Raw genomic sequence first — 15,448 nt, forward strand, 5'->3', positions numbered from 1 at the left:
AATTTTTTACCGTCATCGTTCTTATGAGTGGAATCTAATAGAAATCTGTGGAGGCATCAAAGAAAAGGGTATAAATTAAAGACATGAATCATTTCCACCATGTCATGTTCTACTAAAATGTAAATAAAATCGGATTTAAATGAAACTCCTTCTTAGGAATGCACAATACATCGATATCAAAATTGGTATCGATGTGAAGACATTTTTTAACATATCAGTATCTGTCCGATAAGTATAGGTGGGTCTTTGTAACATATTTATTTCTGTCTTGCTACCATTTGTGTATAATTTTCAGCAGGGGCAATTCTAGGATCTGACCTTTAGGGGTGCTTAGCCCTCAACAGGGCTAAGACCCATGAAAAGATACTCATTTGTGCAGTTTTCTGAATCTAACTTAGTTTTCTGAATATTTGAGCTTTTCACTGTGAAAAAACAGACGGTGTTTAGTGAGATGACAGTAGCTCAGGAAAAATCACAGGGTAAAAGTTATGCTATTATGGATGATCATCTGTTTCATGAATGTTGTTCATCCACAACTAGCTCACTTCAGTGCTTTATGATCCTGTAGAATCTGCTGTTAGCTAGATCCCACTTGTGGATCAAAAAATAATTCAATTCAAATATGCTTCATTGATCCCAAAGGAAAATGAAATGGTGTAACTCCCATTACCAGCTGCCTCTCCTCATGGCTGTGTTGGAAAATGTCAGTAAGCTTTGCACATTTGTCAGTATGAACTATTAATGGATTTATTTTCTTTAACCTGGCTTTTTAAAAGGGACAACGTGCAACTCAAACACCAAAGTCACCATTTGTTGCAAAATGAACAATAGTACAGTGTGAGTGCAGTGTGTGAGCAAACAACAACAACAAAAAATAAACACACAGAGCAAATAGTCTGAACCATGTTTATTTGTGGTAATCCATAATGAGACTCAAGGCACATGATGTTCTATGGTCTGTGAACATTTTTACTGTTAATCCAAAAAACCCCAGACATATTTAAATAGCTGTGATGGAGTCCAGGGTTAAGAGATTAACATGAAAGGTAAGTATAATTCACAGTAAACATAGCATGTTGTACACAAAAACTGCAATAAGCAAAGCAAGTATTAGCACTGCATGTAAACAAGCCAGTTTCACAAGCTACAATCTCTTAAGTCCATAACATACAGTTTTGTTATTATTTGCAGCACATTAGGTCCTCAGTTGGCATAAAAAGTAAAGGCAATTAAATTGAGAAAGACCGAAATTAGGTACTTTCATGTATTAGAAAGACTCTATGGACAGAGATGAAAGGCACCACTAGTTGCATCCAAAGCACTTTAAAAGCAAAGTTTGCAATTTAAAAAGCAAAAAAAAGAAAGAATAAAAACAAGTATAAAGAAACACTGATGCCGATACAGATGAGTTGAGAAGATATAAACGTGTTAGAAATACTTTAGGCACAGCTGGAGAATTGACAACAGTGTATGAAACCGAGTTCGCTCCTAAAATCTGTAGTGCTGGAGGACATCCTTCTCTCATCCTTAAGCTCAAAACGAACCACAGAAAACAGGCACTTCCCAGGGCAACGCGTAAATTAATATAGAACATGTTTGTGAATTAAAGGCGAACCCTCCTCACGCCACCTCCGACTCATTCTTAAGAATATTAAAGAAATTATCATACAGCAATATCTTTAAACTACACCTCATAACATAATCTACATGTTTAAACATTCTAGAATTAAGGCATTTGTTTCTTTATTTATTTGACCTTCAGCAGCATATTATTTATTGCATTAGGTACCAATTTAATAAACTCTCTAGTTCCTCACAAGTAAAAAAAAAAAATAAAGGGTTTAAAACGTTAGACCTCTGAGTTGTTGTTGTTTTTTTTCTTCAAGTATATATTTGTTCCTCTAGTGTTTAAATCACATTATAAGGGGTTGGCTATTCGTTTTGTATTAAGTGAACACAGCATTAGTTTGTGCTGACAGGCACCAGCATCTCTTTTAGTAGAGCAGATCTACCGGCTCCTTTTCCCTTAGCTCTTAAGGAAAATTCCCCCATCAGGAAATTTGAGAGAGGCGGGTGGGAAGAGCAAATGTGAGCAGCATTTCTGCATCTCTAAGGCAGGCTGGTAATGCTTGCACTGCTGCTGTGCTATAAGAAACAAAGAATTAAGTACTAAACCAACCCGTTTCTGATTTCTACCTGAAAATACTTGGAGGTAGACGTCAGAACCCAGAAGACATGATTTAAGAAGATGGGATTTTTAGCCTGTTTTAGTAATTGTCTGAGCGCTAAAGGTAGTGCAGCACGCGGGCGTCCGGCTTAGTTACTCTTCCACACAACGTTCAAGAACTTGACGACTTCCTCGTAGATGATGAAAACGATGGCGACGTCCATGCACACCCGACCCAGACGAGGAATGGTGCCTTTGTAGAATCTGGACATGGGGAGAGCATGATGTTACATCAAGACACTGTGATTCAATTTTGATTTTGCTACTTAAAGCTGCAGTATAGTTAGCTTTTAGGAAAATAATTTTTTTTACATATTTGTTTAAGCCGTCACTATGTCCTGACAGCAAAATATGAGACAGATAATCTGTGTAAAAAATAAAAAAATCTAACTCTTCTGCCTTCTCCCTGTGGTCCTAGTGTCATCTGCAGAAATGCACCGCTCTTGGTCAGAAACAGCCAATCACAGCCAGGAGGAGTGTCTTAGCGCTGTCAGTCATGCTTGTGTACATGCTGCTCTCTCAGCTTCCATCAGCACAGCTTAAGCCAACCAGCAATCGTGAGCTCGTACACGCTGTGTGGGGGACGGTGTGAGCAATGCGTACACCAGCATGATTGACAGTCCTAAGACCCTCCTCCTGGCTCCGATTGCTTGTTTCTGAGTAGGAGCGATGGTAATCTCCAGCAGTCACTGGGTGAGAGGCAGAGTCCACCCTGGACAGGTCGCCACCCCGTCACAGGGCAACCATAGCAGAGACCAAAAAGAGAAACTTTTATCCCCAGCTTCAGTCTGTCCCATTGCACTTACGCCATTGGTCCTTCATACTTCATGATTTGAACGGCACAGTCCACTGTGCTTTTGTACTTGTGGGCCTCCAGTCCCTGTTGATAAAAACACAGCCCGTCACCAAGAGCGCTGCAGGTCAAGTTCTGAGGCGAGGATCAAATGTGCGAGGGAGCTAACCTGCATCCTGGTCTTAATCACATCCAGTGGAGTGTTTCCAAAGACACTGGCGGCACCGGCGAAAGCTCCAAACAGCCCGGTGATCAGGGGGTTGATGACTTTGTCAGGGTCGTCACCTTGAAGAGGGACGAGAAGCGGTCCGTTTGAAAGAGCTGCAGCTTCAGATGGATTTTTATAACTGCAGCGGTTTGTTTTTGTACCTTTGTACCAGTTTCTCAGCGAGGTCATGACGTAGAAGCGGATGGCCTGATTGGAGCCTTGTTTTAGCACAGTGGCAGTCAGTCCCTGATAGGTCCCCTTCAGTCCTGAAGACGCATCAGACAACAAAACTCTTCATTAACAAAGTGGAAGGAGGATGTGGTCTGTTAAAATAACATCAACCAATCAGAGAGGAAAGATGAACTGCTTGGTCTGTGTAGCTTTTGTTCAATTGAACGAAAACAACGCGGACCCAGCGGAATCAGTCATTTCCAATGTGGCAGAATCATTGTCTGCATAGCGGTGGTTAACCAGCAGGGGGCAGTATATGTAAATATAACCTTCCTCACCTTGGGATCTCACAATCTCCCTCACCCCGTGAAAAAATCCTCTATACTTTGGGTTAGCTGATGTTTGATCGTGGATGAATTTAACCTAAAAAGACACAGAAGAAGAAGAAGAAGAAGAAACTAGTTTACATGAGCAAAATTACACAGCAGGAGCCCAGAGTCTGTTTTTGAGTTTAGTGATGCTGCTGAGGTTTAGCTTAGATCCACCAAACACCAGTAAAAAAAAAAAAAAAACATCCAGACACATTTTCACTTGTTCTTTTGCACAAGAACTTCTATTGCTGCAACTTCTTCTTCTTCTTCTTCTTTGAAAACTGCTTGTTCATGAAATGTAAGTTCTCATAGAACAAGCAAAACAGGAAATTTTTTATATATATATGTATATATATATATATATATATTTTTTTTATGACATTCATTTGCATTTTTGGTGGTCAAACCCCCTGAAGCTTTGTTCCATTTCATCGTGTTACAACCACCTACTTCTATGTATTTTGACTAGTAATTGTTTGAATTTTATTAATTAAATGACCTGCAAAGACTAAATGGCTACATTGGATTTCATTTAGGGTTATCAGAGTACATATCTCAGATATTTATTTCTAAAATATTTGAAAAACTATGTATATTTTTTGTCATTTCATAATAATGCATCAATTTCTGCTGCTCTATCATATAAAATCTCAATAACTTCCAAAGAGATTTGTGATTTTAAAGTGACAAAATGTGGAAGAAGTTCCACACACAAGGCCCTGTGTGTGTACACAAAAATATTTTTTTCCCCCAAAGTATTGTAACTTTTTAATTATACCTTAACGGTCTCCATTGGACAGACTACAACCACGGCCTCGGCGACTCCGGCTCCAAGACCGCAGAGGAATCCTCGCTTGCTGTCTAGTTTGCCGCTCTCGTCTCGCATTTTGTTACTGAGGAATTCAAACATCCCGAACCTGCCAGGGTGAGGAAATCAAAAACAATTTTATCCACTGATCTCAACTTTTGCAAAGGCATGAAAATCACCCCCCCGTTTGAGCTGCAGGCAGAGAGGGCTGACTCACACACCTGCCCACAGGGTCACATCTGGATGTACACGGCTAAACAATAGTCACACCACTGTTGCCAACGTAGCAATTTTATTGCTGAAAAAAAATTGTCTGTTGACACGACAGACAATTTGTAGACATGACAATGGCGTCATGAGTACTTCACATGGAGAAGTCTTTACTTTCTAATCTAATGTCTGTTACGATTGTATCAACAACAAACACAATCAGTGTAAAAGATAAGAGGCTGCTTCAGAGAATCTAAACCATAAACTCTATTGTTTACTAGAGAACCACTTGTGTGTGTTTAGTGTTGCGTCTGCAGTACCTGACCGCTGCTTTGGGTATAGAGCCGTAGAGCAGCGAGCTCAGGCCTCTGTAGAGCCCCTTCACCCCATGGCTGTTCACCGTCTGCTTCACACAGTCCACTGTTAGGACAAAATGGACTCAAGTTAGTTTATAAAGCATTAATGACACCTGAATAGGTGGAAGGGACACAAAGATCAGATGAATTTTGTTTTCAAGATGGGCTTGTATAAAGATCTGTGCCAAGGTTCAAAAGTCAAAGGCTGGATTACGACGTAACAAACGTCTGTTTGCTTGACTCTTAACCTGTGATAACTTAAGTTATCACAGGTTAAATATACATAGAGCATAAAAAGATTTTCTTTTCACTTTAAAAGGTGAGTTCATTTCTAGTTTGGTATATTTGGAAACCTGATTTTTTTTTTCTTTTGGTGACAATAGTTCTGAATGATGGAAGACAGTTCAGTCACAGTATTCAGTAATAATTGAAGCTGGTTTTTTAAATCCAGGCTGAAACAACTTTTGATTTTTGTTCCATGTCGGCCACACCTCAATGTCTGGGAAGCTCAATCTAAAAGCCGCAATCTCTGTATCGTATCCGAAATTAAAAAAAAAGTTGTATTGGGAAACCTCTAATAAAAATTCAGTCCATTTCCCATTTAGTCCATCTATGTAAGGCTTTCAAACTAAACACTACCAACTGTTAAACCTGGTGGGGGAAACATAATAAAAACAGAGAACTATTTACCAATTCTTCTGCTTCACTTCAACTCAATAGTGGTTTCCCCAAAAAAAAAAAAATCCTATATGTCAAATATGACTAAAAATAAATTTTTGTTGGTCTGAAGGAGCTGAGTGGAGGAGAGGAGAGGGAAGGTCTGCTCTATGAGGCAGAAGCTGTGCAGCTTGGAAACCGTAGCTAAGAGGAGGAGGAGCTGTGTCTGGAAGGCGTGGCTACGTTCACCCAGACGTTTTGAACAGCTGAATGGTTGCCACGGGAGATTGAAAGATCTCTCAAACACGCATAAAAGAATAAAGGCACCATGAAGGAATAACATTATGAAATGACGTAAAGCTCAAAATAATACGACATATCATCGCCCCTTAAAGTTTCTGGAACAAAGAAAGATGCATGGACTACCCTAAAATTTCAAAACCAACAAATAAACAGTTAAATGTTGCTGAGGCCACACTGGGTTACACTAGTCAGGGCAAACTCACCGATTCCTCTGTATTTGGGAGGGTTGGCTTTCTCATCGAGCTGCAGCTGTGTTTTCACATACTCTGTTGGGAAGGTGATGCAGATCTCAATGCCTCCTGCAATCCCGCCTGAGTGAACACAAAACATCTGGGTGAAGACGGTTTCCTGTGGCGAAACCGGGTCATAACAGCTCTTTTACACACAACAGCATACGGGACAAAAGAATGTCCCGTTCATGGCTTGTTGTTTTTAAGTTTGGTTTTAAAAAAAAGATTATGCACAAAATAGATCAAAGTATTCTATAAAATTGTAAACAAAAAATATCTAAAATTAAAAATGATCCACACTGATGTTGATTAATGAATAGCATAAAAATACATAAAATCTGAAATATCTGGCATGCACTTGTGTTCAGTCCCCTTTACTTTCATACCCCTAAATAAGATGTCAGTACATTCAGAAGTCAGTTCTACAAAGTATTAATAGATTCTTTGTGAATAATGTGAAAACCATTCAGAATTTTCTTTCCATTTGAATTCATGCAACGACTTTGAAGTTGTAAAGTTATAAAAGTCAGAAGACGATAATAATACTCATCATATCTAACACAAATAAACACAAAAAAGGCTCTTGTTTTTGTCACAAGGAATAAAATACAACACAGCATGCTTTAAAAACATGAATAAAGCGTTACACACGACGTGAGACATACAGATGCATAAATAAAATACAAAGAGTTGTTAGTGAAGCCGGTGCTGGACTGCGAAAACTCCAACGGGCGGTACCGAGTGGAGCCGGTCCACCTTAAACTCCTGGCAGTCACACATCTGCTGTTGAACAGCAAACACGGCGCCTGCAGCTGATTGGCTCGGCTGATCTCAGTGTGATTCTGCCTTGAGATGCCCCTTGGCCCCGCTCCAAGTCAAAGGGGGCGTGTTACCTCCTGATCAGCACTTTGGTGAGCCACCAGAGCACATCCAGTGTCTGTGAGTGGACACATTCTTGTAATGCAAACAAGAGGTGTACTGTATGCATAAAGTGAAGGAAGCTAACATGAAAAAACACACTGATAAAATGGGAGATAAAACAAAACAATCTTAAACTGTGCTTTACTTTGAATGTACCCCAGTGAATAAAAAAGTCATAGTGTGTTGATGCTCCTAACATGCATTTACAACAAAAAATACAAAACAACAGTCATGCAGTGAAATTCAGCACAGCAGTGGTTCAAGCCAACAATCAATGCAAACAAGTCGGGGGGGGTTTGTGCAAAATACAACCACAGAATTGCAGCCTTCCCGGACCAGGGCTTGAATAAAAACCTTCTAGTGTTTCATGAAAGCCTGTTCTAAATGTGCCAACAGTGCTGGATGCGACACACCCAGGCAGTGTAGTTAGAGGCTGGCTCTAAAGCTCTAACTACAAATTAAGCCAGGATCAAAATCACAGTGCACAACACAGTCATCAAGAGACAAGACTTGGCAGTACCTGCAGTGGTCCACATATTCAAGCTGGGGAAAGACAAAGAACCAGTTCAGACGTGTTCCATCGATTTAAAAATCATTTCAACAGGATGAAAACAAACAAAACACACTGTAGCGCTTCTGACGAGAGTTAACCAGGCTCCAGAGAGAATTTATCAAACTAGTAAAAACAAGCCATTGAAACTTTCTCTAATTTAATAGCCACGGTATTCAGTCTCATGCTATGCCATGCGGCTGCTTCGTCTGCGACGATGAAGATCGGCTCACGTCGGTACGCTGGATATTTGGAGTGACTTCTACTGACGGCAGCCCAACCACGTTTTCTGATTAATTCAGAAAATAATAATTTTACCACTCGGAGGAACGCAAACATGTGTATAGAGTATTTTACTTTTGGCCATAGATGGTAAAACAACCACTGAGAGTGCATTCACAACCCTGTTTGGTCTGCTTTAATACGGCTCTAGCTTGTTTACCTGGAAAATCTGGTTCATTTGGGGAGATGTGAATGCGCAATCAAACTCTGATGAGGACCATACAAGTGAACTCTGGTCCCCCTAAAAACCTCGGTCTTGGTTTGGTTAAAGTGCATTGGTGCAATTTGAATGCGTATGTGAATGCCAGGCGGCCCGGAGGCCGCTTCAAAAGCAGGAAGCGGACTAAAGTGCAGGGCATTCTGGGTAAATACAATCAAAACAAACGCGTGAGTCTAGCACTGGCGGGAGAAATGGATCATGGCCTGTTACCAAAGATAAAAAAATAAATAAATCTTACAATGAATAAAATCTGACGCCACTCCTTTTATGTTTACATTTTGTGAAGAAGGAAGTTGCTCTCAGTGTCTTCTTCAGAGGTTTTTGTGTGATTTCCTTCAGCGGTCCTTGGTGCAGCGTCACCACAGGCGAGAGAGGAAACGGGTTTTTCCAAGGGTTTAGTTCATTTGACACAGTGCATGTGAAAGCGAACCGCAGCAGCTAAAAAATGCAACAAATGTTGCAATTTTGGCCTCCAATTGAACTGGAGTGTTGTCATAGAAAACGTAACATTTATATCCAGATGAACTGATACACTGAATTTTACACCCTTAAGATTTTACCATTTTGAGTCTAAATTTGTTACATTAAGACTAATGTATAATTCATAACTCCTCATCTTGCTGTCTGTTAATGGCTGAGGCCTATGCGATGTAAATTTGATTATTTTTGCCCACTTAACTAGGTGTCTCTACAGACATCTGACCAGGATACAAATACTGAAAATTATTTATTGGAGATCTGAAACAAAACTCCTACAATATGCATCACGCTGGTTTTCGTCCTGCAAGTTTGCAAGTCATAAATCAACTAGCCTCTGGGGGATTCCACTAGTAACAGCAACATTTAACATTTAAATAGTGAATATGGTGACAACACAAGAGATCTGTACTAGTTAGGCTTTAGTTCAGGCCTGCACCTAATGATTATTAGTAGCAGTAATTATTCTGTAAATTATTCTGACGATTAATCAGATAAGAGTAATTCTGCAGATTCTTCATTTAGTCACGTAAACCTTTTTTTTAATACAGTACAAGAAATATATGAGGTCATAAAAAACAAACAAGTAATTCAATTCCTTTTTTAAAAAGAAAGCTTTTTTTTTTGCCTAAAATGCAACAGCAGTATTCTTTTAGTGAATGCTTGATCATTTCTAGCAAAACAAAACAAAAAGAAAAATGCATCTGCAGTTTAAAAAATACTTAAATTTGCAGCATTTTTGACTTAACATCAATATAGTTTAACAATGATCTGTTGATTACTTTTGTGGGGTTAAGTGATCAATAACTGGATAACAGAAGGTGTTTAATAGGAGGTTTTCTTTATAGAATTTGAACCAGGTGAAGCTAAAGTTAATGATTTCTGTGTTGAACACATCTGCAGACAAAATCTATATCCATGCGTACAGATTTGGCTTAACTTGTGCTCTGAATATGTTGTTCCTTAGGCTAATAGCCTTTTTGGAGTCTGTATACTGCAGTCAACGATTAATCCATTACTAAATTAGCTGATGATTATTTCATTTAATCGAGCCATCACGATTAATCCAATTAATTGATCCAATTTGTTTCAGCCCGGCTTTAGTTAAGATCTCATTTAAGGGAAGGTTTGAAGTAGAATTAGAACTAGAAATATCCAACACAGAATCTCTAGCGTTGCTCTATTTAAGTAGAGATAATCCTTAGGTAGTCATTTGCTTGTCCATTCCCCTTGTTTTATTTGCCAGAGAGACAGGCACATTTCTGGGCTGCACCTTTAAACAAGTGGATGTGCAATAAACCAGTCTATGGCAGCAACTAAGAGGACTACAGAGTTTTCCCCATGTTTGTCTTACATAAATATATAGAGTAAGCTTGTTGCATTTATGCCCTCAACTGTTACCACTCCACCCTGAGGACAAGTTTGAAAAAAGCAATCTGTTTGTAACATCAGTGGGGGGGGGGAGGTTAAGCCCCTGAACTGAGCCTGGGGCCGGCGCAGGCGTGTTGTAATCTGGGAGCAAAGTGCTTCGTCATCGTGACTTGTGACCGCGAGCGCCGGGGGCCCGGGCCTCTGAGCAAACCCAGTGAGGGCAGCAGGTTAATAAACACCGACTGAACCACAGGGAATCACGTTCAGGAAAACGATGGCCGACGACTGTGAATCTGATTGAAGTTTTAAACGTGATCAGCAGTAGTATAGTGTCCTAGAGTCACTGTATCTGTGTTAACGGTGCTCATGATGCAACGTTGCAGATAGGAGATTACTCTCTAGTACATGCTGATCTGTCAGTCTGTCATTGATTGACTAGAGAGACAGGCGAGCAAAAGAGGCTTGAGCTGAAGTCTGAGGTACGAGTCCCTGATGCAAAGTGGGACGTTTCAGAACAAAATATCAAAAACCTTTAAGAGCCATCCTAAAGCCTTCTCTGATCACACGCTTCCATTCAGCTGTCATCAAAACGTATTTTGTCTGCTGTATTTAATCATCACTAGCAATGAGTAACTGAAGCCTTTGGAAAATGTTTCTTTAAAAAAATACAAAATTAACTTTTCACAAAAAATATTTACAGAATAAAGTTGCTGTGTGTTGTGTTTAGTTACGGTGGGGATTTCTTGTCGCAGCAGACGGGGAATTTTCCAGGAATTAAGATCCCTGCTGACATACATCGATCCACATCAAAGAAGATCTGGAGATCTGACTGAGGGCACATTAATATGCATATTCATAGACTGGTCATTACCTCAGGGTGCAGTTAAAACCAGATATTTAAACAATGGACAAAAAGACTATTTATTTCCTTACTGTCTGAAATTAGCTCATGCTAAACTCTTCTTCAAGGAAGTTATATACAGTACAGACCAAAAGTTTGGACACACCTTTTAATTCAATGAGTTTCCTTTATTTTCATGACTATTGACATTGTAGATTCACACTGAAGGCATCAAAACTATGAACAACACATGTGGAAATATGCACTAAACAAAAAAGTGTAAAACAACTGAAAATACCCCTTATATTCTAGTTTCTTCAAAGTAGCAACCTTTTGCTGTGATTACTGCTTTGCACACACTCTGCATTTTCTTGATGAGCTTCAAGAGGTCGTCACCTGAAATGGTTTTCACTTCATAGGTGTGTCCTGTCAGGTTAATAAGTGGGATTTATTGCCTTATAAATAGTCATGAAAATAAAGAAAACCCATTGAATTAGAAGGTGTGTTCATACTTTTGGTCTGTACTGTATGTTTACCAAATCCCAGAATAATGAGTCAGTGTCAGTACCGGAGTCAGTAGTATTTGGCAGAATCACCTGTTAAACTCTATGACTTTTGGTCAAACACTTTGTGCGTTCTTACACAATACTTTGCTGGAATTTCTGCCCATTTCACCCAAGGCAACGGCTGTAACTGGGTCAGGCCGTGGACCGCCCACGTTGCCTTTGAAGTGATTTAGTGGTGAGCTTATGGCCAGTGTCCATTTCTAATTCACAGTTTTGTCATCAAACTTTTACTTCTTGTCTGAATTCAGGTCTATGTTATCACAATGTCACAATTAAAAGGAAGTACTTTTTTCTCAACAGTTGTTACGTTGGGTCTTCAGACATGACTGACAGAAATGTAGATGTTTTCCAGACATACATCCGAGCTGCACACCTGCTTACTTACATACTTGTCATAGGTGTGACTGTAAACTAAACCAGTCTCTGGAGGGTTACTCTAAAAGAAAAAAGAAACAATTGCAGAAAGCTTGAAATAGTGAATATGACAGCCACAGGTTTACCTCCACCTGACTCTGATGTTTTGAATTAGCCTATCAGAGGATTGCTAAGCTATGAAATCCTCAACGGGGTGGTCCTATGTTATTTGGGTATAGTCTTCTTCTTAGTGCAGGAGTCTACAAGCTACGGCTCCAGAAAACTTTGACTAAAAATTAGATATATTTTTAAAACTGCAGCTGTTTCTCTAACAACAAATGTAGGCTTTAACATTTTTTTCTGTTTTTTTCCATGGAATAATTACAATTAATTTTTCACAAAAGAATCAAGAACCAAAAGCGCGAATCGTTTTCATTCTGATCTATGTTTCTTTTTATTACGCTGGAAACTATGTGCAAATATCAACATCCTAAAAAAACTTTTTTAAATGTAGACATCATTTTTGGAAACGTGCTGTTTTTTTTTTTTTTTACACACATACATAGAAACCTGAAAATAGGCAGAAAGTGGTTGCTCTTTAAAAATAACAGCACATTTTTTACTTAAAAAATATCTGCTGTCATTAGATATTTATTTAAAAAATCTATAAGATGTCTTTTTCCAAAAGATTCGATAACATTTGCGGTGCTGGACTGAGGGTCAAAATGGCTGTTTGTATTGTGAAGGTTGCAGGTCCCTGTCTGAGTGAATGTAAACCTCTAAATCTAAATAAAGTCAAATCAAATGTCTTAAGAAAACCTCTAATTATTCTTTAATTGATCAAACAGGAATATTTACTGCCCTAAAACAGAAAACCTTTAGTTTGATTCAGTGTCAGATAGTGTGAAACAAAAAATCTTACGTTTTTAAAAGTTGTGGTTTCAACAGAACTAAAATGTTCCACCATTTCTAAACTCCTTTCACTGAGCTGTGAAGAGAGACTTCAGTACATGTAGGAACAGTGGTTGTTTTTCAGTTTAACAAAGAAATGTAAGCATTCTACGCAGATTTTTGTTTGAGATCTGCAAATGAAATGTGGCGTTTCTACACCAGATTGTCATACTGTGAGGATGCCAACATGCTTGAGTGCAAAGTTGAAGTTGAATTAGCTAAACATCAGCGATGCAACTTTTAGATTTTATTCTGCACAAAAAGATTTTTATGTCAGTGCAATTAACCGACAGAGAACTGGACCCATGTAGACGGCTCCAAAACGTTATCAGGTTAATCTATCAACGTGTTATGGCTCACCGCCAAGAGAACTACTCTTGCAGTGGGGGCGGCACGAGCAAGGCACATGATGCTGAAGCTGGTAGCTGATTCAGAACTAAAGGCTTAATTCACAGCATCATTAACGAATCTGGACTGTTGTTTGATCCCTAGTTTGCAAAAGAAAATATTTAACTTTAGTCGTTTACAAAACCAGACTGCATTAATTTTGCAACTTGTAAAATAAAGACACCTTAAACAGTTTTTTCTTTAAAACAGAGTTTTGGGATTTATGGAATCCGTTCGCGTTTCCAATGTTGACCAATGTGAAAGGGTCAGAGGTCAAAAGTACATACACGTTCCTGTGAGAACACTGGCTCCATTATTTTATTTTAAGAGTGTCTTATTTCATGTGGGAAAAAAAAGAAAAGCATTTTTGGATTTTTATTTTTATTTTTGTACACTTCCAATGTATTCTAAAGTTGGATCAGAAACATAACCTGTTCCGCAATAACTATAAAAAGAAAAGAAACACACTGACATTATTATCGATAATACCTTGGTTATCGCACATATTTTCTTAGATATTCATATTCATTAGTAATTTAGCAGGGTAGTCCTTAAAAAAAGCGTTTCCCTAGGAAGTGAAAGGAAACACGCTTCAGTCCAGAGACTGACAGCGGTGGAACTTGTAAACACAAGGCTCAGACCCGCAGCGCTCAGCCCCGCAGCGCTCAGCCCTTCCTTACCTGCCAGAATAGCCTTGCCCGGGTGCGTTAGTTTGGCTTTCCCCGCCGGAGCTGCGGCAGCCAAAAACTGCGGTCGGTGAAACGGACTCACAAATCTCCTCGGCTCAGACATGCCCGCGGTCCCCTCGGCCCAACTTTTCTCTTTCTTGTTCTGCTTTTAAATCAACACGCGCAGTTGGCCGCCACTCGGCTTTGAAGTCCTCAAGCAGACTGGCTGCTTTGAGCAACAGCGGCGCCGCGGACATCCAAAGGCCAGCCAGGCGACGTTGACCATTGGACTTAGTGCGTATCAGGAGTTCATGATGTCTGTGGACTTTTGACAGTAAAGTTCCCTCCGTGGCATTTACGTAGCCTTGAAAGTACCGACGGGCGGGGCAGGACGTGACACTTCGCCCCACCAACACGGAAAAACGCCATGTTTGTTATTTTTAAGGTGGACCGACATCATTATTTCTAAGAGTTTGCCAGCAGAGGGCACTGTTGTCCTTTTACTGGGAATCTAGGCAAAGAGTTTTGCGGCACTTTTATTTGGAAGGGAAAATGCCGTAGTCAATTATAGAAATGTTAAATTCTGTTTTAGAATAAACTTAATACTTCTAATATTTTCAAATATTTGTGTATGCTATTTATTGATGATTGCTCAGGTTGTATGGGTAGAATCTGAATGTGGCAGAAATGATAAAAATGACTTAAAATAAGACTCTTTCAAACTCACTTTGTAATTATTAAGGTTTATTTAAACTATGGCATTTCTAAACATCCTGTTTGAATTCAAGTCTTACAATAAAGCAAATGTCTGCTTTTTTGAACGCCAGTATAAATTTTGATGAAGAAAAAAATAATTCATTCACAGAGTATGTGTGCATGCATGTATGTAAAGCAGAATAATAAAATACTTTGATAAGTAACTGTACTTCATTAGCAATTATAGTAAACCAAAAGTTTAATTGGAGCATACTATAATCACACTACTAATAAATAAAATATATAATGGTTATATATTTAGAAGATGTTCTAAATATATTTTAAATGTGATTCTTTCACAAAAATGTTACACTTAAGATATACTAATAAAGCATGTTTATTAAATAAAGGGCCATATACTTAAAGTATGCAAAGTATACTTGTAGTTGTTCTACAATTAAATGTAGTAGAACAGTTACTACACTTCTAATTGTGATTTTCTACAATTTAATTACAACTAAAGTACATTCGGTACAAAATGAGTTGCTCCAAAATAACAAATAACATGCTTTAAGTGAACTAATATTTAACAAACTTGAAGTATACAGATTATTAGTCTGGCTTCAAGTATGCTAAGATTTAATATACTTAGTATGTTTATTTTTCACAAGGGCCATTCAAGAGGTGAACCCCCCTCTCTTTATTTTAGTAAGGTAATTCATGAACCCCTCTGACATGCACCGCCATATATCCTCAATTCTCATGTGAGAGGACTAGTCGACTTTCAGTCACACAGTAAAAAGTTATATCACATGGATTTTTTTATAATG

General features: G+C 38.8%; 1 protein-coding gene across 2 annotated transcripts; it reads right to left on the reverse strand.

Moving 5' to 3' along the window:
- Positions 1 to 892: 892 nt before the first annotated feature.
- Positions 893 to 14,460, reverse strand: slc25a1b (slc25a1 solute carrier family 25 member 1b). Of its 2 annotated transcripts, XM_028025608.1 has the most exons (10): positions 13,935 to 14,053; positions 7,776 to 7,798; positions 6,308 to 6,415; positions 5,109 to 5,208; positions 4,549 to 4,687; positions 3,738 to 3,822; positions 3,390 to 3,494; positions 3,190 to 3,305; positions 3,034 to 3,107; positions 893 to 2,431 (listed from the first exon to the last, which is right to left on the reverse strand). In XM_028025608.1, exons 2-10 carry the CDS (start codon positions 7,789 to 7,791, stop codon positions 2,317 to 2,319), a joined length of 858 nt encoding a protein of 285 aa, XP_027881409.1. In that variant the 5' UTR covers positions 7,792 to 7,798; positions 13,935 to 14,053; the 3' UTR covers positions 893 to 2,316. The 2 variants fall into 2 exon arrangements, with proteins under 2 accessions (XP_027881409.1, XP_027881408.1); XM_028025607.1 differs by lacking the exon at positions 7,776 to 7,798 and having other exon boundaries at positions 13,935 to 14,460.
- Positions 14,461 to 15,448: the final 988 nt, after the last annotated feature.

The sequence above is a fragment of the Xiphophorus couchianus genome, chromosome 8, assembly GCF_001444195.1.
Source record: "Xiphophorus couchianus chromosome 8, X_couchianus-1.0, whole genome shotgun sequence".
In the NCBI taxonomy this organism is placed as follows: Eukaryota; Metazoa; Chordata; class Actinopteri; order Cyprinodontiformes; family Poeciliidae; genus Xiphophorus; species Xiphophorus couchianus.

Bases quoted from the DNA above. Each gene is read 5' to 3' on its own strand.
- slc25a1b (XM_028025607.1), bottom strand. From the start codon at position 14,046: ATGTCTGAGCCGAGGAGATTTGTGAGTCCGTTTCACCGACCGCAGTTT. The intron at 3,823-4,548 runs GTATAATTAAAA...GTGTCTTTTTAG, and splicing joins GTCCAATGGAGACCGTTAAG to GTTAAATTCATCCACGATCA. The intron at 3,495-3,737 runs GTGAGGAAGGTT...ATGCGTCTTCAG, and splicing joins GGAGATTGTGAGATCCCAAG to GACTGAAGGGGACCTATCAG.